This window comes from Planococcus citri, chromosome 1 (genome assembly GCF_950023065.1).
Source record: "Planococcus citri chromosome 1, ihPlaCitr1.1, whole genome shotgun sequence".
NCBI classification, from domain to species: Eukaryota; Metazoa; Arthropoda; class Insecta; order Hemiptera; family Pseudococcidae; genus Planococcus; species Planococcus citri.
The window spans coordinates 71,796,167-71,819,513 of record NC_088677.1 but is presented as its reverse complement, the minus strand read 5'-3'; the positions used below and the strand labels follow the sequence as shown (position 1 = coordinate 71,819,513).

At 35.6% G+C, this 23,347-nt stretch overlaps 1 protein-coding gene across 2 annotated transcripts in view; it reads left to right on the top strand.

The window, feature by feature from the left end:
- GEFmeso (Guanine nucleotide exchange factor in mesoderm) overlaps positions 1–23,347 on the top strand; it is a 105,652-nt gene that overhangs the window by 60,106 nt on the left and 22,199 nt on the right. For both annotated transcript variants that reach the window (XM_065370711.1, XM_065370718.1), the window contains exons 2-4: positions 6,733–7,035; positions 7,723–7,938; positions 8,143–8,309. In XM_065370711.1, the coding sequence (XP_065226783.1) occupies positions 6,733–7,035; positions 7,723–7,938; positions 8,143–8,309 (686 nt within the window). The remainder of the gene's footprint in view (positions 1–6,732; positions 7,036–7,722; positions 7,939–8,142; positions 8,310–23,347) is intronic.

Sequence of the window (23,347 nt, the reverse complement as noted above, 5' to 3'; positions counted from 1 at the left end):
ATTTTTGGGACCTTGATTATCCAGATCCTAATTTTCAGATATTTGAAATTTCATGTACTTCAAAACTCTGCATTTCGATCACCTGATTTTGAAATTGATTCTCATTTTTTCAAGATCTTGATTTCCAAGACCCTGATTTTCAAGTCTTGATTTTTGGGACCCTGATTTTCAAGATCCAAATTTTTGAATTTCCGATGTTCAAGCCTCTGCTTCTCAAAACTCTGCCTTTTAATTCCTTGATTTTGAGACTGATTGCCATCTTTTTCGAAACATCGAGAACCTGATTTTCAAGACCCCCATTTTCAAAACCCTACTATTCAAATGGTTAAAATTTTCAAATCGCTCATTTTTGGATAAATTTGTGTTTTGAAAATTTTTTCTTTGCAAATATTTCGTATTAATTAAGCCAAAATATTGAAAGGTATCATTGGGAAAATATTTTGGAGTGCAGCGGTGCCGATTTTTTGTCCATTATTGCCAATTTCTAAAAAATTTCAAGTTTTTGGCTATATTTTTCTCAATTTTTTGAAATTGGCAGTCAATGACAAAAAAATTGACACCACTGTGTTTCAAAATGTTTTCCCAGATTCAGGAATAATATCTCCAACAATTTTTCAGATAAGTAAGAATGTTCTCAACGATTTTTAATGAATTTCTTCACGACTTCCAACTCTCTAAAAAATTCAGAATAACTTTTCAGAAACCAAAATCACTTAGAAATCTGCCAGAAATCGAATAATTGTTCGAAAATCATCCTGAAATCCAATCACAATCAGGATGTTACACATTAAACAAACATCATAAGCCTATAAAAAAAAAATCAATGACCTCAAATTAAAACTCATTTTCCACAGCTTCCTCTATTTCCACTCGAAAACTTGAAAAAAAAATACACAATCGTAACACATTTAAAAAAAAACAATTCTCCAGAAAAAACCACCTCGAGCACAGGTTGGCAATAACCTCCGATTAAGTTCACCAATAAAAAAGAATCCCAAACCCACCTGTCAGATCAGACAGTAAAGATCGAAGATACAGCGCCGACACCTGTAATTAAATTCAACTCCGGCGAATCGGAAACGTCACTAGTTGATAAAAACCACACGCAGTTATCTCGATTAATATTCTTCGACACTGCTGGAAACAGAATCCAAAAATCTCGGCCAAAATTTACAAACACGAGCCCGTGACTCGGATTAAATTACTCGTTTGTCGGTTCAAGTCCACGCATTTCCATTACGTAAGAGCGAAAAAAAAAAGGTAGGAATTTCCTCGATAATTATTCCACAACGTACCTACATATTCGTGAACTACTCATTCATTGTGGCAGATAAATGACAGAAGTGTAGCAGTTCAAGAACAGAGAAGATACGAGATGGCGACGACGGTGGTATTAATACTTATAAATATTCATCGGATAACACTTTCTTTTTCTTTTCTATATGACGCGAAGATTACATTGTTGATAAAATACGCACAACGAGATTTAGAGCTAGGGTAGCATCTCACACACACACATATCAGATGCACAATAGGTATATTGTAGAAAGAGATGGATGCAAAATAACATTACAACTGGATATAATATACCAATCGAAAAAAAAAAAAGATAATGGGTTTAGCTCGAGGTGTGTAATTTCTCGCGATGGAAAATCAACCACCAGAGGGGACAAGAGGGGAGTAATATTAACAGACCGAGATACAGATACTTTAGGCAAAGGCACATACGATACGAGTACATTATGCATTTCCTACTATACTACAAAGTTGATAGGTTAATTAGATAAAAACCAAGGTCAGTGGCAATTTGGACGTCTCTATCTATATAAACAGCTTTACAGTGATTTTTTTTTTTTTTGGTATATTTATATCCACTCGTAGGTACATAATTCTCGACCATTTTACGACCGCAGATACATAAATACGGTACCATTTAAGAAATATCTCACACACCGCGAACTACGATTGCCACACCAGCGCAGCTCTTAGTATTTATAAGTAAACATATACACAAATAATATACGGAATGTCCAAAGATGACGTTAATTAGTCCTAATTATATGGTTCGTTGCCTATACGTACACGTATCGCCGAAGCTATACGAATTTGTACTTGGCAGAAAGTCAAAATCTGCTCAAAGAGTATGCGACCGACGACCGAATCGAAGCAACGTGCTCGTAAACGTGATCCGAGGCATTTATAGGTACGTACTTTCGATTTTCAATCGATCACGATCGTCGCGTCGCCGACACTGTTTAGTGTTTACTTATCGAGAAAGCCTATATTTCGTAATAACTGCTCGGTTCGTTTGAATAAAGCACTTGATGCGCCGCTGCAGAAGTGCATCAAGGTGTAAGAGATGCGTCGAAGTGTTTCGTAATGCACCAACTGCACTATAGCGTCAAAATAGCGTCATAAATTGACATAAGTTCGTGATAACGATACGAATATGGATTCTCAACGGGCGTACAGCAATTTCTGGAACGTTGCAAAGTTTCAAAAGCCCATTTTTCGGGATTCAGGGCCTCAGGGGGAGTTTCTAGGAAGTCAAATTTTTAAAAAAATCACATTGGAGTAGACAGCTCACATTTGTACGTATTATTCCTGATTTTCGACCTCTCAAATTGATTGGTGGTGATTTTGAGGTCTTCCAGAGCGTAGCTGCACCCAGAGGATTTTTAGATTATCCAGTTTTAGAGAAATTTCCATGAAAAAGGCCAAAATGAAATTGTCAGTCTGTTTTTTTTTCAATTACAAATTTTGAAATTTTGAAATTCGTTTGCATTTCCCCTTTGTCGAGTCTTGAAAAAATTCAATTATAAACTCATCAATTCGTAAAATTCTCAAAATTTCCAATTTTGATAGCATGATATGAAAAATTACAAAGGTTTCCTTCCATTATGCAAAAGTTTGAAAATTTGAAAAACAAAACGTTGAAATGAGAAATTCGGTTAGGCATCTTATCTTGAAATCATTTTGGGTATTTTTTCTTGCATTTCAAAAATTATAATATTCAAGTTTGAAGTAAATGAAGTCCAATTTCTGTGTTTTGAGTAAATCATTTACTTACGTATTTTTGTAATTACTAAAATGCAGTATTTTTCAAGTTTTTCAGCCCTTCTTGCTTTTCTGAGCACTAGAGAGTGGAAAAAAATTGAAAGTGAACTGTTTTTTCCCCCCTTTAAATTCCGAAGCAGAAAAGATTTGAAATATTCAGCACATCCTTCCAGAGTGACTTTAAAGGAACTTTCAAAAATATCGATATTTCCAAAAAAACTGGGAAAAAATGAATTTGGGGAAAATGAAATTTGATTTTAAAAAAGAAGCTTTTAAGCAATTTTGTACAGGGTGTCTAACACTCCTATTTATCCTATTTATCCTACAAAAGTCCTTTTTTTTTGCCTATGACACCTTTTTGTCCTTTTAGTGTCCTTTTTTTCAACAATTTTATCCAAAAGTCCTTTTTTTCAAAATGACTTTTTCAAATTTTAAATTTTTCCCTTTTTTCCCGGAATTTTGAACTTGTAGAAAACGGCTCATTTGTCGACTTTTCTAGAACTTGAATCACACATTTTTGTGAGCTTCTGCACTCGCTTCGCTCGGGCTATTTGCTCTTTCTTTTTCCAAATAAGTGTTCAAATTCAATAAAATGTTCAAAGTTTGAATCAGAAAAATAAAGTCCTCCTTCCTTAGACATTTTTCTTTACTTCTCAGCAAAACATGGAATTTTGAAAACTTTTAGCCTTACTTCACTCGGGTTTGTTAGCTTTTCTTTTTCAAGTTTGAATTTTTTCTTTTCTTTTTTTTTTGAATTGAGGTGTTGAATCATCATTTAAATTTCAAGATTTTGTAGCAAAATAATAGGTAACTTATTTATACAAAAAATCATCGTTTTCATACCTCTCAAAATACTGAATTTCTAAAGCTTTTGCCCTCGCTTCGCTCGGGCCCGTTAGCTTTTCTCTCTCCAATTTTAAATTCTCAAAAAAATCATAATTCAAATTTTATAATTTTGAAGCAAAACATAAATAAGTAATTCATCACACAAACAAACTTTGTTTTTGTACCTCTCGAAATGCTGATTTTCGAAAGCTTTTGCCTCGCTTCGCTCGGGCCCATTTATTTTTCTTTTTAAATTTTGAATATCATTCGAATACCATTGTTTTTATGCCTCTCGGAGTATTAATTTCCGAAAACTTTTGCCATCACATTGCTCGTGGCCTCGTGTTCGTTTGCTTTTCTTTTTTCATTTTCAATTTTTCAACAAAAAAAAAAATCATCATCATTCGAATTGCAAAATTTTGAAGCAAAATGATATACCTACTTAGTATGTAACTCATCATTATAAACACTCCCCCCCCCCCTCAAAAAAAGCACACAAGATGACATAATTTTTCATATTACCCAAAATACCTTCTAATTTTTGAGAGCTTTCGCCCTCGCTTTGCCAGTGCCAGTTTGTTTCTCTTTTCCTTAATTATTAATTAATAAATTCCGAACTTGAAGCAGAAATCTCGCCTACTCCCCCCCCCCAAAAAAAAATCCCAAGTGTTCAAAAACTGTCCAGTTAAAAGTCCTGCTAAAATACCTTTGGCTAAAAACTTAAATAAAAATTTTGAACCTCCCACATTGAAAAAATTTTGACCCCCCCCCTCCCCCCCAACCTCAAAAAATTCCATAAGTGCTCGAAAAATGACCTGCTGAAAGTCCTACTAAAAGTCCTTTTTTTTCATTTTGAAATTTTGTTAGACACCCTGTAATAGGTCAACTTTAAAACAAAAAAAAAACTTTTTTGATTTTTTGAACGTTTTGGCTAAAAAAAGCTCGAATTTCTTAGCAATTTTAGCAAAAAATACGACCATCTTACCATTTTATCAAAATATTATTTCCTGGAAATTTTGACGAAAAAACATAACTTTTCACGTCAACTCACAAAAAATTTTACAAAAAACGGAAATTGTTCGACAATTTCAGCCAAAACAGGATCGCCTGCCAAAAATGAATAATTTTATAACAATTGTGTCAAAAATGAACACTTCTTGACTACTCTGCCAGAAATTGAAGATTTTTTTTTTTTTAAGTTGACACTCTGACAGCTTTACTAAAAATCAACACTTTTTGATTTGGGAAAATTTGGCAAAAAAAACTTATAAGCAAAGTTTGGCAAAAAAAACAAGATTTTTGATTTGGCAATTTTGGTACAAAAAGAGGACTTTTTAAACAGATACGGCGAAAATAAATTCGTCTTAGACGTTGTGGGCGGGGGGGGGGCTGCAAAAAAATAATTGACTTACATCAGTGAGCCTCCAAAAAATATAAGTGGAAAAATAATGACGATGATGTGTATTGTGTACCAATAAGTAAATAATTTGCAAAAGTAGGTATACTTTTTTGTTATTTTTCACTGGCTATACACTTCCTTTTGAACGTTTTGGGTACAAAGCCTTGCTTTTCGCCCCAATTGTCATGGTCTCGCTATTTTGCGAAAAATAAGCAGAAAATCTTGCCTTTTTTCAAAATTGCCAAAAATGTCGTTTCTCGCCAAAAATTGCTAAAAATTGTCACTCTTGTCCAAAAAATGTCAAGAAAGCTTCGTTTAATTTTTTTTACCGAATTTGCTCACTCTTTTTTACTTACAAAAAACTTCCAAAAAGTTTTCCGTTCTTTTTTTCTGAGAATAGTTGACAAGTTTTGCTTTTATTTGCCAAAAATTGCTGCGAAGTTCCGCCTTTCGCTGAAATTGTCGGAATCTTGCTTTCAGGCAAAAATAGCTAAAAATTTTGTTTTTCTTCAAAAGCCCATAATTTTCATTTTTTTGCCAAAAAAAGTCTCACTTTTCGACAATCCTGCTTCTTACTAAAATTGACATTAAATTTAACCGAATTGAAAGTTCTATGTTTCTTCATATTTTTTTTCTCAATTATAATGTTTTGCTCAAAATGCGCATGTTTTGTAACTTTTTTGGTTACTTTTTTGAAAATTTGGAAAGAATTGAATTGGTACGAGCCTTGCGAGTAAGTATGACCTTTTGACTCCTGTTTCCCTCGTCTCTCCGTCCAAAACAATTTGATTTCTATTCATTGAATTGAACTTTGGTACCATGAGTTCAGACTCTTAAAAATTTTCCCATTTTATATCGATAATCGACAAATAATTCATCTCACACCAAATGCGTTAGAATATAAGATGAGCCGGTGCATGGCGAGTTCGGTGCGATGAATCGTGACTTGAGGTGTTGCGTGTGTGTGTGAGTTCGTGTTTAGTAAATTCATAACGTATAAGTAGATTCCTTTTAATTTTTACTCGCATCTTTGTGAGGTACCGGTATTATTACGAGCGATACCTATATTTAAATTAAAACGCGGATTATCGATTTACTCTGAGAAAATACAACATACGAGTATACGTAAAAGTGCTATATCTACAAAGTATAGCATATAAGTACATGTCGATATGCAGTTCACGTATCCTAAACGATCCAAAGTATATAGTATTTTCTACATCCTTGGTCACGGTTCTCAAGAGTCTAAGAGAGAGAGAGAAAGAGAGAAAAATACTCGGTAATGATGACGACGACAATGAGGAGACGAGAAAGCGCAGCTAAAAAGACGATAAAGCACGACCGGAAATGCACCAATGTACCAATAATATACTATTGCATATAACATACATTCACATCACACTCTGTGTATAGCGTCGTATTTCATTTCGCGTATAATTTCATGTTTACAGGATCGTCAAACTCTGAAGATTTGCTGCCATGTTTATTGAACGTCTACGATTCGATAGCAGCCGCCAGGAAACTAACCGGCGGCGTCAGCGGATCTACTCGAATTGCGTCCGAGAAGGAAAAAATGACCGAAAATGATACCTTAATCGAACCTTCGGCCAGGCTGAAGGAAGCTGCTGATTCAAACGGTGCAAAATTGACGTCGTCTTCGAGATCCTGGTATAATTATCAGAGCCTTACGAGTCCATCGTCTTTGAGACCCAAGTCAGCTATTTCGGTCGCTTCGATGTCGTCGAGTACTTCTCGTAAGTATCTTTTTTCCAATTCCGATACGTTGCGAAGGTGTATAAGAGAGAAAAATGAGACCTCCTGAGAGGGCAAAAAAATAAAAACAAAATACGCTATGTGTTGGTTTGTGTATCTGATTTAGAACCGTACGTTGAGCCCCGAGGTATTTGGTGTTTTTGAAAAGAAGCTGTCACGGAGAGAGGGGTGTGGGGGGCAGTAGAGGATGTGGTGATATCGAATAGTACACAAACACTGCGAGGAATACCTTATAAAGAGATATATGGCGCGTGTATTCGAAGCCATGCGTATACCTTTGGGGCATTTAGGTGCGCGTTTGCTGTTTCCAGCTCCAGAGCTGGGCTTGGAATGGTACAGCATGTTCTCATTTTGATGAAACGCGCGCCTTGTTGTTGTTGGTGCAGAGCCTGCAGCTGAGAAAAATTAGAATGAGAGAGTGAAGCGCATTAAACAGATATTTAAATTCACGATCGGCTCGGTTGGGTTCGCGTAGTTGACTTTTCACTCTTTATGACTGTAAAAGTGAAGGAAAAAAATTCACTATCGTACATAAATATTAGCTCGTTAAGTACAAAAAGGGATAAAAATTCACAACTTGGAGGTATTTTAACGACTTTTGTTGTTGTTTTTTGAGCTTAATGACGACGCTCATCAATCTACTACTACGTGTTTTTATACGTTCGCAGTGAGCAGTAGCCGAAGTAGTAATAGTTCGAATAACAGCAGCGTTAATCCGGATAACGAACGGCCAGATCAACGAACTGTCCAAAATAACTCGTCGTCAACCACCAATCTGACTGATAAATCTTTAGATTCTCTAGTCGAAATTCAACCACATGCCAACCGAACAAAAGCAATCGCAGATACTCAACCTAGAACTAGTTACGCTACGTCGTCTCAATGTAAGTAGATACGAGTATATGCTTACGTAAATAACTTACTTAATGGCGTATTGTTTGAGTACGTCTTGGTATGCGTATATTATTGATAAGGTCGTAAAGATGATTGAATTATCCGATGCGACGTGTCTGTAGAATTATACATATGTGTGATGTACTGCTGGTCAACTTCGGAATTGACTCACGACATCGTTGATTTGATTACAGATTCGGAAGATAGTGGTATATATAGTAATTTTATGAGATCCGAGTCGCTCCATGAGAGATCGTGGTTCTGCAACGATAGCGAAGATTTCAATTATACCAGTCGAGTCGTCGCCGAGATCCTGGAGACTGAGTTGGCTTACGTTGATGATCTGCATCAGATTATAACGGTGAGTGTAGATCCTAGACCATTTTTTTTTCATTGTTTAAGTGCTCTTAGTTTAAAAAAGTGGTAGGAATGTATGGAGTTGAAGACTGGATGTGGCTTGATTTAAAGCATTTCTTTGAGAACACATTACCTCAATATCTACCTTATGAATTTAAAACTACAGCTTTTGCTGGTATTTTTCATTGGTCAATAGTAATGGCATGTCCTACTATAATCAATGGAAACCGTCTATTGCATTCAGCCAAACTTCTCGTTCTCGTGTCCTTTGAATCTTGATAGTTGTAAATAATTAATTGATCATTAACTGAGCTGTCATCGGTCATTGATCTAGCCCGGTGGTCGATACCTGGCCAAATATTTATCTAATTAGGTCATTCCGTGTGTATTCGACTATAGTTGCTGATTAATAAATTTTCATTTTCACTTGAAATTGTTGCCCTAGTTGTGTATTCTCATCTCAGATGTGAGAAAAATCACCATTTTTTTTTCATAAATTAATGGGTGAAGTGCTGTTGAAGGGGAAAGGGAAGGAGTGACGACTTCCTTCGACACCTGCGTTTATACTTTTTTCTATTTCGAATTTTCAGTTTTCTGAAACTCTGTGTCGCAAAACTGGCACAAAAAAGGGGGTGAGCTCACTTTCAAAATTGAAAGATTTTTTTTGAATGAGAAATAAGGACGAGACAAATTTTGATACCATGTGTGAAAGTGTGAAAAAAATTCTAAACCGTTACTTGACCGATTCGTAATGACTAATGAGTGATTCGCAAATCGATTCATGAAAATTATTCTCGTCGATTCGTGATTCAAATCATTTCACAAGAAATCTCGAGGATTTACATATTATGTTATGATTCACAATGATTGAATGTGATTCGTGATTTTTTTGAGTCTTATTTTTGCGACATTCTGCCCAGTCTTATCTGTCATATCATTTTTTAAGGGTTAAATATTTAATTTTCGCTTAATTTTCTGCTACAGATTCTCACATTTTCATAAAAATGATGAATAAAACGTTATTATGTGTGGGGAGGGGAGAGGGAGTCATATGCTGCGCCCCCTCCCTCCCCCCAAAAAAAACCCTAGTCGTTGAAACACAATTTTCAGTTTTAATTTCAAATTTTTTAATTTTTTGGTTTCAGTTTTTGTTTTTTGTTGAGGGAGCCCCGCTCATTTTTGGTTATAGTTTTTACTTATTTAGGACTTTTCAGATTTTGTTTTCATTTTGTTTTTCTAAAATTTTACTTTCTAACAATTTTTTTTCAATTTTCACAACACTGTTATAAAACTGGGAATCATATTCAGCTGATTGAATAGTTTTAAAATGCACTCACTTTGTAATGATTTTGGTCAAATTTTTAAAATAGTGATCAGTCAAGTCTAAAATCCCTTCTCAGAAGCTCGTCGTCGTTGTGGTCATAGGTCACAGCTCATTTACAGGAGATAGAGTACATTTGATTTTATCTGTTTAAGTACTTATATCAATTATCAATTGGTTCTAGCATATTTGATAGTTCATTTCAGGGGTTTGCAGGGAGAGTTAGCTGGCGAGTTTGTTGTCAGCAACTCTGATTGTCTTCATCCTTCTTGTCGTTTTTCCTTGAATTTTTCCCTGTACCGCTAGCATGAAAATACCATTCTCGTATTTTGTGTGCAATATATGTATATTTTATTTTCCTGTTTTTGATATCCTCTGCTAGTACTTTCTGTTCTTCACCCTACTCTTGCTAGCACTTCTGCATTGGTGATAGTCCTTCCATGAGATCTTCAGGAGCCTTCAGTAGGGGACCCTGCCCTATGACAGCACAGTTCCTAAGTTGGCACAATTAAAATTTCTGGCATCTTGCAACACTGATGTAAAAACCAACTGCACCCTGTCTTTGTGCTTCACATCTTCGACCTTTCAACGTAGTTGTACCCGTTTGAACAATTACCCTGGTTTCTTGAGAACATATTTTTGTTTTTTTGCTTAAAAATTCGATCATTGCAATTTTTTGCTGGAAGCTCTTCCAAATTGGTTTCATTACTAAAAGTGACTGAAAGTGAAAGTATCTTATAATGTGTGAAATTTCATCTACTTTTCAATGCGCTACTCAGTTTTTTCATTAGTGTTTATGTTCATTCAAAATTGTCTAAAATTTTAATTTGTATAACCAGTCCTATGACGGCGCAGCCGCAAAAGCAGGAGCTTTTCATCCACAAAAACGGGTAGATTTAGGTGAATTGTGTAGTAGTGTATACAGTGTGTCTAATGTTACATGTTTCTGTTCAAAATATTTCATAAAAATATACTTATTATTGCAAAAAAATTGAGAAAGGTGGGATTGTCAGCCAAATTCACTAAAAAAAAACTCTAACAGCCTTTGAATGAATAAAATGGGGTAAATTAGAGATCCTAATTCATTCAACATGATAATTTCAATCGAATTCAAACGATATAAGTAGTTACAGTTTTACTTTAAAATTGGATTTGCGCCGTCTTGGGAATGAATTTGCCCCATCGGCGTATTTGACTTTACTTACAATTCATTTGATTGAGACAAGAGTTTGATACCAAAAGTTTTACGTTTCTGGTGGTAAGTAGTAGATAGTCTGAGGGACCTTCCATCAAATTTTTGTCCATTTTGGTTGGATACTTTAGGAGTCGTCGTGTCCTCGTGGTTCCTTGTCCTTTACAGGACATTGGAAATCACATTTTTGTGGTACCCTAACAGGGTGAGGCAAATGCCTATGCCACTGCGATTATTCTGGGGAATCGACGTTGTTTTGAGCTTTCACGTAGTAGTTTCCCATTACTTTCTACACTATCTATAAAGTAGCTCATACATCACTAGCCGGGTTTTTACAACCCTGAGTTCTGTAATCACTGCTACCTATAGTTGCTCAACCAGTTACAGCTTTTTGATACCAGCAACAGATTGCATGCATTTCTGTTGCCTCTGCTGTTCTGGTGCTTGGAGCTTAATGTGTAATAGATGTTAAATGCACTACAATGTACATATATATTACACGTTAACGTCTGCGTCTCTAGCGGGATTTGAAGTTGAACCCACGACCTCTTGTTCAGAGAGCCGTGGCTCAACCCACTACACCACCGAGTATACTTTAGGAGTACCAGGCTTTGAAAAAAAAAGTGCGCAGTCTTAAGGCAGGGTCCTAGTACCACATCTCGAAAGCGGATATTTCATTTTCATATTCCGTGCTCATGGTCTATGTTTCACAGGAATACTTCAGAATGGTCCATATGTAACATCACATAATTCTCTTCCTCAGACTTAGATTTCATCATTCAATTTCCAAGCCCATTGATGAGATTATTGAACGCGCTTTTTACCATTATGATCCTGGATTTGATCTCCTTTTGATCTCTACCATCATTATTTATCAGCGCTCCAAGGTATCTCAACTGATTTACGCTTTCAATTTCTTGTGTTCCAATGTTGATTTTCACCGCCTTATCTTCTTTCTTGGTGAATTTCATAACCTTGGTCTTGCCTGCGTTTATCTTCATTTTGTATTTTAATCCAGTGCTGTTTATTCGGTTGATCATTAACTGCATTTGAGCTTCAGCTCCAGCAAGAATCAATTTGTCATTTGCGTAACTTATCTCATTGATTCTTTTGCCATTGATCTTCAGTCCCTTCTCTGAATTCTTGCTTCTCTCATAATTTCCTCTAAATTATAGACACTGGACCTGCGTATAAGACAACCAACTGCAGGCCGAGGGGAACGGAAACGGTAAGGAAATCTTGAGTAACGCCAATTTATCCCGCTGGGTGATCTTGGCAGCGCTGTACTTCAATTTTGCAGGCAACAGGGAAGAGGGAGGGTTGTGTAGTCCGCGAGGTACTCCTGACTGCGCGCGCAGCCAGGAGTTCCTTCCGGACTACACAACCCTCCCTCTTCCCTGTTGCCTGCAAAATTGAAGTACAGCGCTGCCAAGATCACCCAGCGGGATAAATTGGCGTTACTCAGGTTTTTTTGCCAAGATGGCTGCCAGTTGGTTGTCTTATACGCAGGTCCAGTGTCTATACTCTAAATAAAAGTTGGACAGCCTAGGTGATATTGTGCACCCCTGCCTCACACCTCTTTTTATAGCACATCTGTTCTCCGAGTATACATTTCCAATTTTGATGTTTGCACTCTGCTGCTCCCAGTACAGATTCCTTATTATTTGCAGGTCTTTGTCATATGTAGACGTTGTACTTTTTTAGGATCTTCAACATCCACTCATGGTTAACACAATCAAATGCCTTTTCATAATCAATAAAACATGCAATTATTTCCCTGTTAGCATTCAGTGATCTCTGAATGATCTCTTTTCATAGGGCTATTGCATCTCTGGTCCCTTCCTTTGCTTATTGCTACAAAGCTGTATTCAGTTTCACTGAGGTTCTCATCAATCTTCTCAGAAGGTACTGAATTTTAAATAAACCAGTGATTTAATCCACTCATTATTTTTCTTGCGCAAATTTTTCAAAAGTTCAACTTACGCTACCTAATAATAATTTTTAATACCAATGCCTTATCCTTATGATACAACAGTAGATAAGCTAATGCTAATGAAATATAATGGATAGGTATTGAATATTTCATTAGAAAAATATCTTCTCGATCGCATGGTACGATTAATATATTATGAGATAAACAGAATTTATATGATAAAATTTTAATGAAATTTTGAAGAAGTTAAATTACTCCATCGACATTTTAAAGCAGTTCGTTCATTTCGCCATGTCGCTCATATAGTTGATTGATTTGTGTTCATTCGGCCAATATGGTTTCTACGACCGTGTGTGTAATTTGTTTGGAGTTTTTAAGCTGGACCACGATTGCCGCGGCCGCAGCGTCAACTTCAGCAAAGATATCCCCAGATTCTGCAGTTTCTAAACTGAGAAATATTCCAGGCGATAGCGTAGATTGGTGGATACAACGAGAGCAGAATTTAATATACGCTGACAAAACCATTTACCTAGAACGTATGCTAAACGACGAGTTATATCGTATATTTTTCTTCATCCTTCGTGCTCGGAGATTCGGAAAATCGACATTTCTTCGGATGGCGGAATGTTTCTTTAATGGTTATGACAAACCGTTCAAAGGTTTACATATTTACAACCGAGGTAATGTACACTTTTTCAAGGGTTACAGCAGTCGTTCTTTCTCACAAGATAAACTATCAGAAAATCAGACATGGATTCAGTGTCCAGTAATTCTTCTGGATTTTAGTAAAAGTGATCACTTCAGTACTATAGAAGAGTTTAAGAGTTTTTACAAACAACAACTTTCGAATATTGCGGCCAAATACGACCTCGAGTACGCCTCACACAGTGACCCTGAAATCGACAGTTTAATATTCCAGCTTTACTTAAAATTTAAGTGGAATGTGGTCGTTCTTATCGACGAATACGATGCACCCTACACTTACGCGTTGTACCACTTCAATAATCCTAAATTGGCTAAAGAAATAAGAGTATTCATGAATATTGTTTTGGGAAGTATTAATGCCTCTCGTGAGTATCTCAGATTAGTTTTGGTATTAGGTATATCGAGACTGTCGATGAAAAAATTGGACAGCCGCGGCTCGAATGTTTACGTTGATCTAACTTTCGATGAGCGCTTCACAGGGGCTTTTGGATTCACCGAGGCTGACATTCAAAGTTTCTATCCGGAAATAGATAGTCGGTTTGGTCTTAAAGATGAAAAATCACGCGAAGAATTGATTAAAACGATGAGAGATATGTACGACGGCTATAATTTTGCATTCCAAAACAGTAGCACCGCCGTAAACGTTTTGAACCCGGTATCTACCATGAAATTTCTATCCGAGAAAATACTTGCACCTTATTGGATCTCTACTGGCTCTATGAGCGAAATTACTCGAAGATTGTATTTTGCACAAATACCTTTGAAAACATTTGAGCAATTTAATGTATCGCGAGACGATATCCTGCAGAGGCGTGATCCAGCCACCGAAGCAATTCCAATACAAATTTTGATGTTTTTACACGGTTATTTGACGATTAACGTTTATTATGAGAAAAAAGAAATCGTCACCTTAGCATTTCCCAATGAGGAAATTAGAACTGCATTGGAAAAAGAAATGAAAACCTACCATCCGAAGAAGCAGGATTACGAGCTAGCTAAGTCCACTTGCCTGCTTGAGCTTGATTATTACATATGGATGGGTAATATCGAAGGTACAATGGGCACGTTGAGCAGCATGTTTTTAATTGACTCTGAGACACTGGAACAAGGAGTGATTGATTTGAATACTTATGGACCAACAATTGAACTTGATATTACTAGACGATTAGTTGGTCACATCAGACGCTCCGGTATATCTTGCAACGAATCGAAGAAATTTGAGGAACCTTCTTTTACTTTAAATGAAGGAGGTGTTATAGACGTAATGACTATATTCCCGGAACCAATTCTGGTAATGAAAGTGAAGATTGAATTTTCGGCGATATACGCGATCAAGAAACTTATCAGATACCTAGAAGAGTATCGAGAGAAATTCCTGGATGCAATTTGCCATCCAAAATCAGCTTTCTTTGTTGGCGTGAATGTTATACAACATAAATATGGAGGGAAATTAAACGAATGGATCGCGATTCCCTGGGAAAACGGTACTCTGATGTATGATCAGATGGTGGCATCACCAAATACATTAATATCAGAACTCCTTGAAGAAATTGATACCGCTGCACATAAATAGCAACATAACCAAAAAACGAGTTGATTGAGTCCGAATATGATGTCACAATTAGAGAGGTACTTAGTTACCTATGTATGTATTTCATTTATGGTTTTATGATATTTTCCCATCATTAAAACCCTCACAACGGTCCTTATTAATGTGTACCTAACCTGCATGTATGTAATACACTTATAAATACCACACGGATGATTTCATTCTACTTATTTCCGTCTTTCCTCAAATTCAAGCACCATTATGGTAGATTTTTTACTCATTGAACAATCGGCCATAATCTTCTATGACGTAGTTATAAGTGTGTGTAATCGATGACGTGATTTTCGACTTATTTTCGTAGCCGTTTATCGCATACTTCGAAGGACGCTGTGGTTAAAATAAATACAATAAAGAAAATAAGAAATGGGTCTAGAGGTAAAAGAATCTATCCCTATGTACGTGCCAATATACGCTCTAACTCAAAATGGCAAGTATAGGTACTGCAGAGGATGTATGTACTTTTAAGTGGAATCGAGTGCGCTCTATTTATCCATTAAGTTACGTTAATAATACTCGTATACGTTCGTATGGTACGCGCTATTAAAAAATATGAGTGATTCATCAGGATGCCAACGGTACATTGTGCAGTGCACTTGATTGGTTTGGTATTCACTGCTACATAAGCTAGAACGGAATTTTTTCAACGGGGTTGTGTGTTTTTTTTTATAAATGTGCGTTTGCTTCGCATACGAGCTTATACATATTATGTACAAAAGTGCACCTCACTCTCTGCCTAGACGTGGCGTGCCTACAATTACGTGCAAAGTATTTATAGTGTATGTACTTATTGATTTAAAGAACCAAGGTGTCGATTGATAGCGTCGTTCTATGTACATTGTACACACTTTGTCTAAAAATTGTCAATTTGAATAAATAATGTGCAGCGTGTTGATTTGGGGAATAAATAATACGAATGACGAACATTGAATCGTTATCTCACTGTCGCCTGCTAGTACATACATTATTATATCTACGTACAAAATTAGAATTCTTATAGCAGTAAACATTAGCGTTCGTTATTTGTTTCTTATATGAGAAGATATTGTCAAAAAATTTCTCGGTCTCAAGTGTTGGAAAAAGCATAGGGGGCAGATGGAGGAGGATTGAGTTGAATTATGTAAAAGGTAAGAGAGTGAAACTGGATCAATCTCTCAAGAGTAGATCATCATGAGTCGTGGATTACATCAATTGGATCTTTTTTTTTCAAGGTTAATGAACTCCCATGATAACCTTCTTCTTGTCTCAAAAAGCACACATTTTAAATTCAATTAGGTATAGGAGTATTCACATTCAGAGGTGAAAGATTTTTTTCAAAATTAAATCAGATGAATCTGGAGGAATTTGCCTGAAAAACAGGATACAGGAAAAACTTGGTAAAAACTAATTTTATTGTTTGCATATTTCCATGGTGTTGTTTTCAGTGCAGAATGCATGATTGGCAACGTCGCATTGATATTTTAGAAAAAATTAAAACAGCGACTTGAAAAATCAAAATTGCATTAGGGTCTTTGATTTATTTTAAATGTGAATGCGACGTTGCAAATAATGCATTCTAGACTGAAAACCACAAAATGGATGAAGTATGTAGCCTATCATTGGCAACGTTGCAATTTTGGAATGATTTGATGAACAGAAGAACTGGTATGCTGATTTAGTGGAATGTTGATCATTGAATTGTCATCTTGGTGTAATTTTTGACCTAGAATGTATTATTGGCAACGTTGCAAATTAGAAATTGAATGTCTCAGTGTTGAAATAATTTGACGGACAAAAGCTGTACTGAATCAGTTGAATGGTGGATTATTTTAATAGGCGAATTATTGTCTTGGTACAATTTTCAGAGTAAAATGTATTATTGGCAACGTTGCAAATTGAGATTTGAATATTCTAAGTGAGTAATTTGGTGAACTAAACCCCGACTGATTCGCTTGAATGTTGATTAATAAATTTTTTCATGGTGTAAGTATTTTCAATGTAGAATGTACGAGTATTATTGGCAACAATGCAAATTGGGAGCTGAAAGTTTCAATTTTGGAATTATTGTGAGAACAAAAGCTTCAAGTACCAATTTACGTAGTTGAATGTTGGATTAATGAATTATGTTCACTCTACATTTTCAGTGTAAATGTATTATTGGCAACGTTGCAATTTGAGATTTGAACGTTTAATTTTGAAATTTTTTAATAAACAATAAAATTTTTAAAAAGATATACATCTTACCAACTTGATTAAATGTTGATTTTTTTTATAAATTAATTCTTTTCAGTATGCAATTTTCAGTGTAGTATGTATAATTGGCAACGTTACAAGTAATTGAGAATTTGATGTTTCAATTTTGATTGGATGAACGAAAGCTAGGAGACTTCAAACTCTCATTCTTTTAGTTTTTCCAAAATTTGTCCAATTTTGAAATTGAAGAGAGCCCATTGTCAGTTGTGGGGTGTGAAATTTTGAGAAACTGGAGTAATGAAAGTTATGGCTTTAACTATACCTAATTGCAATTTTTGTATGTACATGAATTTTAAAAATTGGTTGTGATACCTACTTTGAGTTTGACTGCTCCCTCATCAGCTGAAAATGTATTACTGGCAACGCAGCAGATTGGTTAACAATCCGAGTATTTCGATTGATCGATGCCATTTATTCGCGAGTATATCAGTAAACTTTGAAAATTGGACATTTGCATCTTTCTCATTTTTCATGACATTTTTAAGGCAGTGTATCTTTTCGATTTATCGCTGTGAAATGCATTATTGGCAACGTTGCAAAGAACGTAGCTGTATAGAAATGATGAATTCGCAGTCTACAGCTGTTGGAAGTTGGTCTTTTAGAGTTGAAAAACTTTATGGCGAAAACTATGGCTCCTTCGTCCTCTTCTATCACGCACGTGCAGCGTTGCCAAATGTATTTTTTGTTGTAATTTTGAATTTAAGGTATTTTGAGTCAAATTTTTTAAAATTTGTAAGTATAATAGGCCAAGTTGGGGAATATTTCTGTGCATTTGAAGAAAAATTAGAGTTCTTTAAATTTTTTTCAGATTCCAAAGCGTAATGTCAATTTGTTATTGAAAATCTGGAACAATGAGTCTATAAAATTTTCCGAAATTTGCACGTTTAATCACGATAACTTGAGAACTGATTAACTATTCTAATCCAACTCGCGGCTATACTCTTGATCAACATTTCGATTCCTTATATAGTTACATTTAAATAGCTCTCAATAATATTCTGCATTGTCCCTACCTTCATCACATCATAAAAAGCCATCTCACTGACCCTCACCCTCTACCATTTCTCTCGCTCTCCATTTCTTTCTAAAAATCTCACATTCGTTTCCGCAGCAAAATTTTCCAAATCATGAATGGCAGAAGTCGCATCAATTTACGCATACGCGCCCATAAAGCAGCATGTTGTAACACCTACGTGAACGAATTCACACGTTTTTTTTCCTTCCTCCTAATTCGACTACGTATAGAAATTATACCAGAGGCGCCCGATATCGCGCCTCGTTCTCTCAAACTAGTTTCCTCCGGCTTATAGAGTGGCAAAGCAATCGTAGAACACAATATGAAAGAGAGAAAGAGTGACCAAGAGTGCAAGAAGGTGGAAGAGAAAAAAGACCGCGTACCGTACGCATGAATGAATTGGAAATTGCATCATTTAATCTTTTAACGCGAATGCATCAACATTAGCAGCAGAGGCGTCGGGTTGTTCGCCGCTGCGGCCCAAAATACCACGCGAGTATGGTGTGCTATACGTGATCGAGATCCGGAGAAAGAAATACACACATGCAGATGCACGCACCGTGTACTAGTTACTGAGCTGTGTGTAGATGAGCTTGCGTAGGCGAGTCGTTTGACCTTTCGAAAATCTCTGCCATTAAGCGAACGTGGTAGATGTTTTTTTTCTAATTCAATGTTGACGTTTTATTGTATGCCTATGTACTTTGTATGTCTTGTCTATGTACACTGAAATGCACACGTCTTTTTTTGTTCTTCCGTAGGTGCTCTTTTCTCTCGTGTACGTTTGATTGTTTATAATGTACTGATAATGTAGCCCATATTGTATAGGAAGAGCAGACGTTGTTGAACTAATTTTATTTGAGGTACCTTACGTTCCCATTGAGCTTGCTGGAGCTCGTATCGAAATTAAAACTGTAACAGGGCAATAGTGTGCAGTTTTGGCAATGTTCACTAGTGTTATGTAATTGAGTTCGAGGCAAACAATCGATTGAGTATAAAGATTAAAGGTGGGTGTAGAGAACAGCTGCGATGCTGTGGTCATTGGTCAGCATGATTTTCAAAAAGACAGGGTCGTCCTTTTCAATGAGATGATGCGATGAATGCAGATTTCTGGATGATTGCATTTCGAGGTTTCGTTGTTGGTACTCTAGTCCCAGGTGCATAAAGTTTGGTAGGTACCTGGACAATGGACAAGATTGGTTGGATTTGTATTAGAGAGATACAGGTATGTTGTTAGATCTAAGTGCTGCGAAAGAGTTACGATCTAAAAATGAAGAAGAAATTTATGCTAAACAAGACTATACCAGTATGTAAAAAGAAACTCGAAGTGTTTTTAAAGCGAAAAAGAAAACCAATATCGTAAAATTCATTATCGACATGTGCAATGAAAAGTACATAAATGCCAGTGTAACTTTATGTACTTTTTTTTTAACTCATCGTTAAAGATTACTGTTCGTTCGTTTGACTCATTGTCTCGATTTTCCTCATTTCGATTTACCGCGACCGCAAAGTTCTGAGTAGAAAATCTCGTATATAATATTTTTATGGCGTACGTCTCGTAATTTGAAAAAATTATGGGTGTAAGTTGTTTTTATTCAAGATCAAATGGTCAGGTCATGTGTACTTGCTCTCCATAGATAGGGAATAGAGAAATTATAATTGGATCGTTGGAGGATTTGTTTTTTGCACTGTATGTACCTGTACCTAGGTATTCTGGTTTTGACATTTTTTCTATCTTTTGTGTCAAGTTTTGAACCAATTTAGATTCCAAAAAATTAAGATGAAATGGGGAGAGGAGATTGGTTAGACATTCGCAATCATTTTGCGAGCAGGTGGGTCAAACCTCCCAACCCAGGTGCGATTTGGGTTCCTTGGAGTTTCTAAACATCTCTGACCACTTGACTTCGAAATTTTACACCAACTTTTAGCTCTCTGCCAGCTACTTAATTTTTATGTGAGGTAATTGAAAAATTACGATTTATTAGTCATTTTATGACACTTTTTAACGATTATTTCGATGTTGGGATTTTTTTCAAAATCTCCTTAAAATATCAATTTGATTATGCTTTGACGACCCCTAGCTCAGTCCCTTGTGCAGCCAGAAGTCTCGACATTTTTACATAGCCTTCTCCTGAAAGTGAACTTTCTTAAATTTGAGGAAATCTTAAAAGAATTATTCTGAAATGATTTTAAATATGTAGGTTAGGTAGTAGGTACATAGACGTAATAAACTTCCTAACTACGAAGTATCTCAAGGGTCATTCCACGTCAATTGGAACAAGAAGTGGCAGGGGGGTTCGGCGACTTTTTTGAAATTTTTCCTGTGGAAAGACGATCCAAAAGGATGACCAATGGCGCAAATCGCAGCCCTCTAGCTCATTTTTAAAGGCAGCCAGGGGGTGTCAAAATTTTCAGTGAACCTAAAATAGCATCCATTTCGATAACCGCGATACCTACTAAAACGGAACATTTTCCCATAGTTAGGGGTTTTGAAAGGCTTTTTGGTGATGGTGATATCATAAAAATCAGTGTTGCCACTTTTTTTCGTACAAAAAATTTTCTCAAAAAGTTTCGAAACGTAGTTTTTATATCGTTCCGACTCTCAAAAATTCTGAAAAAAATATATTATGGACAACTTTTCATGCTGAACAACATATTAAAAAATTATGATTGTACCATGTCGCAAAGTTGATTTAAAAAAATTTAAAGTTTGCGAAAAAATGCAAATTTTCGATTTAAAACATGAAAAAAAGTTTTGATTTGTGAAGTTGACCCATTTGACCCCTATTTTTACGTATCTGTTGAAAAAGTTCAAAAAATCCTTTCACTCGATGAAATAAACTCCTCACAAAAAAATCAAAATTCGAAAAGATTCAAAAAATGAACGAATTTTTATTTTTTTGTTGTGAGGGTAATTTTTATCAACTTTTTCATGAAATACGTCAGAAAGAGGTCAAAATAAGACAACTGAATAAATTTAAACTTTTTTTGATGTTTGGAATTGAAAATTGAATTTTTTCGAATTTTGATTTTTTTGTGAGGAGTTTATTTGATCGCGGGAAAGGGGTTTTCAACTTTTTCAACAGATACGTAAAAATAGTATTTTCTTTATTGGGAGGGGTGTGGAGAGGAGATAGAATTTTGTTATGCACTCTGCATTATTTCCCCCTTCCCCTCTTAACCCTAAATCAAAAGGGCTGAAAATTTTTAGGCAAATGTCTTGAAAACACACCCCTTTAAAATGTAAACAAAACCTTTTGGTTTTTACGTATGTAATTTTTGATTTCTGAAATCGATTATTGGAGCTTTTGAGAGAGCTTTTTCAGATCCTCTAGGGAATTTTGGAATCCTTCAGGTCACCCCCCCCCCCACAACTCTCCAAAAAAGTGTTAAAATGTGAATTTAAATCGGTTGAAGAAATGTTGAAAAGCTGTGATTAATCTATCGAGCAAATAAAAAATTACCAACCAAAAACTGAGATGCTAAAGTGGATTTTAAGATTTTTGGGCCTTTGGCAATTTTTTTTTTTTAAATCAAAATGTTACTAAAGTTATTTTTGCTTTCCCACCCTCCCCCCACCCTCCTCTTTAACTTCATGGAGATGGAATTCAAAAAAAATTTTACTTTCTTATTTAATTTCACTTTGCTGAGTTAATGAGAGGTAATTTTAAGATCCTCCAGCCATATTTTGAAAATTCCAGTTTTCGAAAAAAAACTTCCAAAAAGCTGTCTTATTCAACTGAACCACAAAAATTTTTCTGAAAACGATTTGAAACCGGTACCAATTGATTTGAGGTGGTGGGGGGCTCGAAAATATGGTACCTACGGCATTTCAAATTTCCAAGTAGGTAAATGTGATAATATTTTGATTTTTTCCCCATTTTTGACCCTTTCATTCTTAAAAATTCACCAAAAATCAAAGTACACTTTGGCTCCTGAAATTTTTGTTAGTGATGTATTCTTGCATGCTTTTTTCGTATAACTTGGTTGTGTTCAAAAAATTTTCTGCCTGTTGGGGTACCTTCCTTGTAGCAATTTCAACTCTCAAAATTTTCTGCAGACTCCACAATGTTTTGAAATCACCATCAATCGATTCGAGAGATCAAAAATAAAGTACAAGATAATATATTGATTTTCAGTATTCTACTTCAGTCTGATAAAATGTTGATTTTTTTGTTGAAAGAGTAATCAAATTTTCAACTTTTAAGAATTTGCAAAAATTGAAAATGAAAATAAAATCTGGCCTGATGGTGTATTTTTGAATTTTTATTTCCTTTTCTTGGTGGAGGTGAAGGCGAGGTTATTGAAATTAAGTATCTCTGAAAAGGGTTGAAAGGGAAAGTGGTCATAAATCAGCTCAAGATCAGTGAAATTTTCCGATCGAAATGTTATTCGAAAAAATTCGTTCATTTTTGGCGATGATACCCAAGTGATGAAATAATTTTTCTGTTCATTTTTCATTGCTTTCAAAGTTGAGGGGAAGGGGTAAAAAATATCAATTTTGATGATAATTCTCGTGATAAAAATAACGAGGAAATTGTTGTGATCTTTTAGCTCAAAATCTTATATATTCCAATCTACCATCAAAGCTTCGAACGACATTTTTAATCTGATCAACACTCTTGAAAATTTCAAGGGCATGCCCAACCAGTATAGTTACTCGTAAATACACGTGCATTCGTGTGCACGCTGTTTTCTTCTCATTTTGGTCACAGATTCTTCGACAACACGGTGGATAGTACGACGACTCGATGCTAATTAAAAACTTTCCGAGTATTTTTTTCGCATTTATAAGTGGCGCTGAACTTGTTTTCCGTATTCTAAAACAATTCGTCGAATGAGCGTGTGTATTTGTGTAAAACTAGAAGCTTCAATAGCATTCGTGCAAGTGTATGATGGCGACGTATATCTTAGAATAACAATGCCTTATACAGTGAAAGATTACCCACCACATGAATGCATATGACTATGAGTAAGCTAGAGCACAACCAAAAGTCAAGATAGGATGGAGTCGATAAATTCATCGTCTGTGTTGTATACG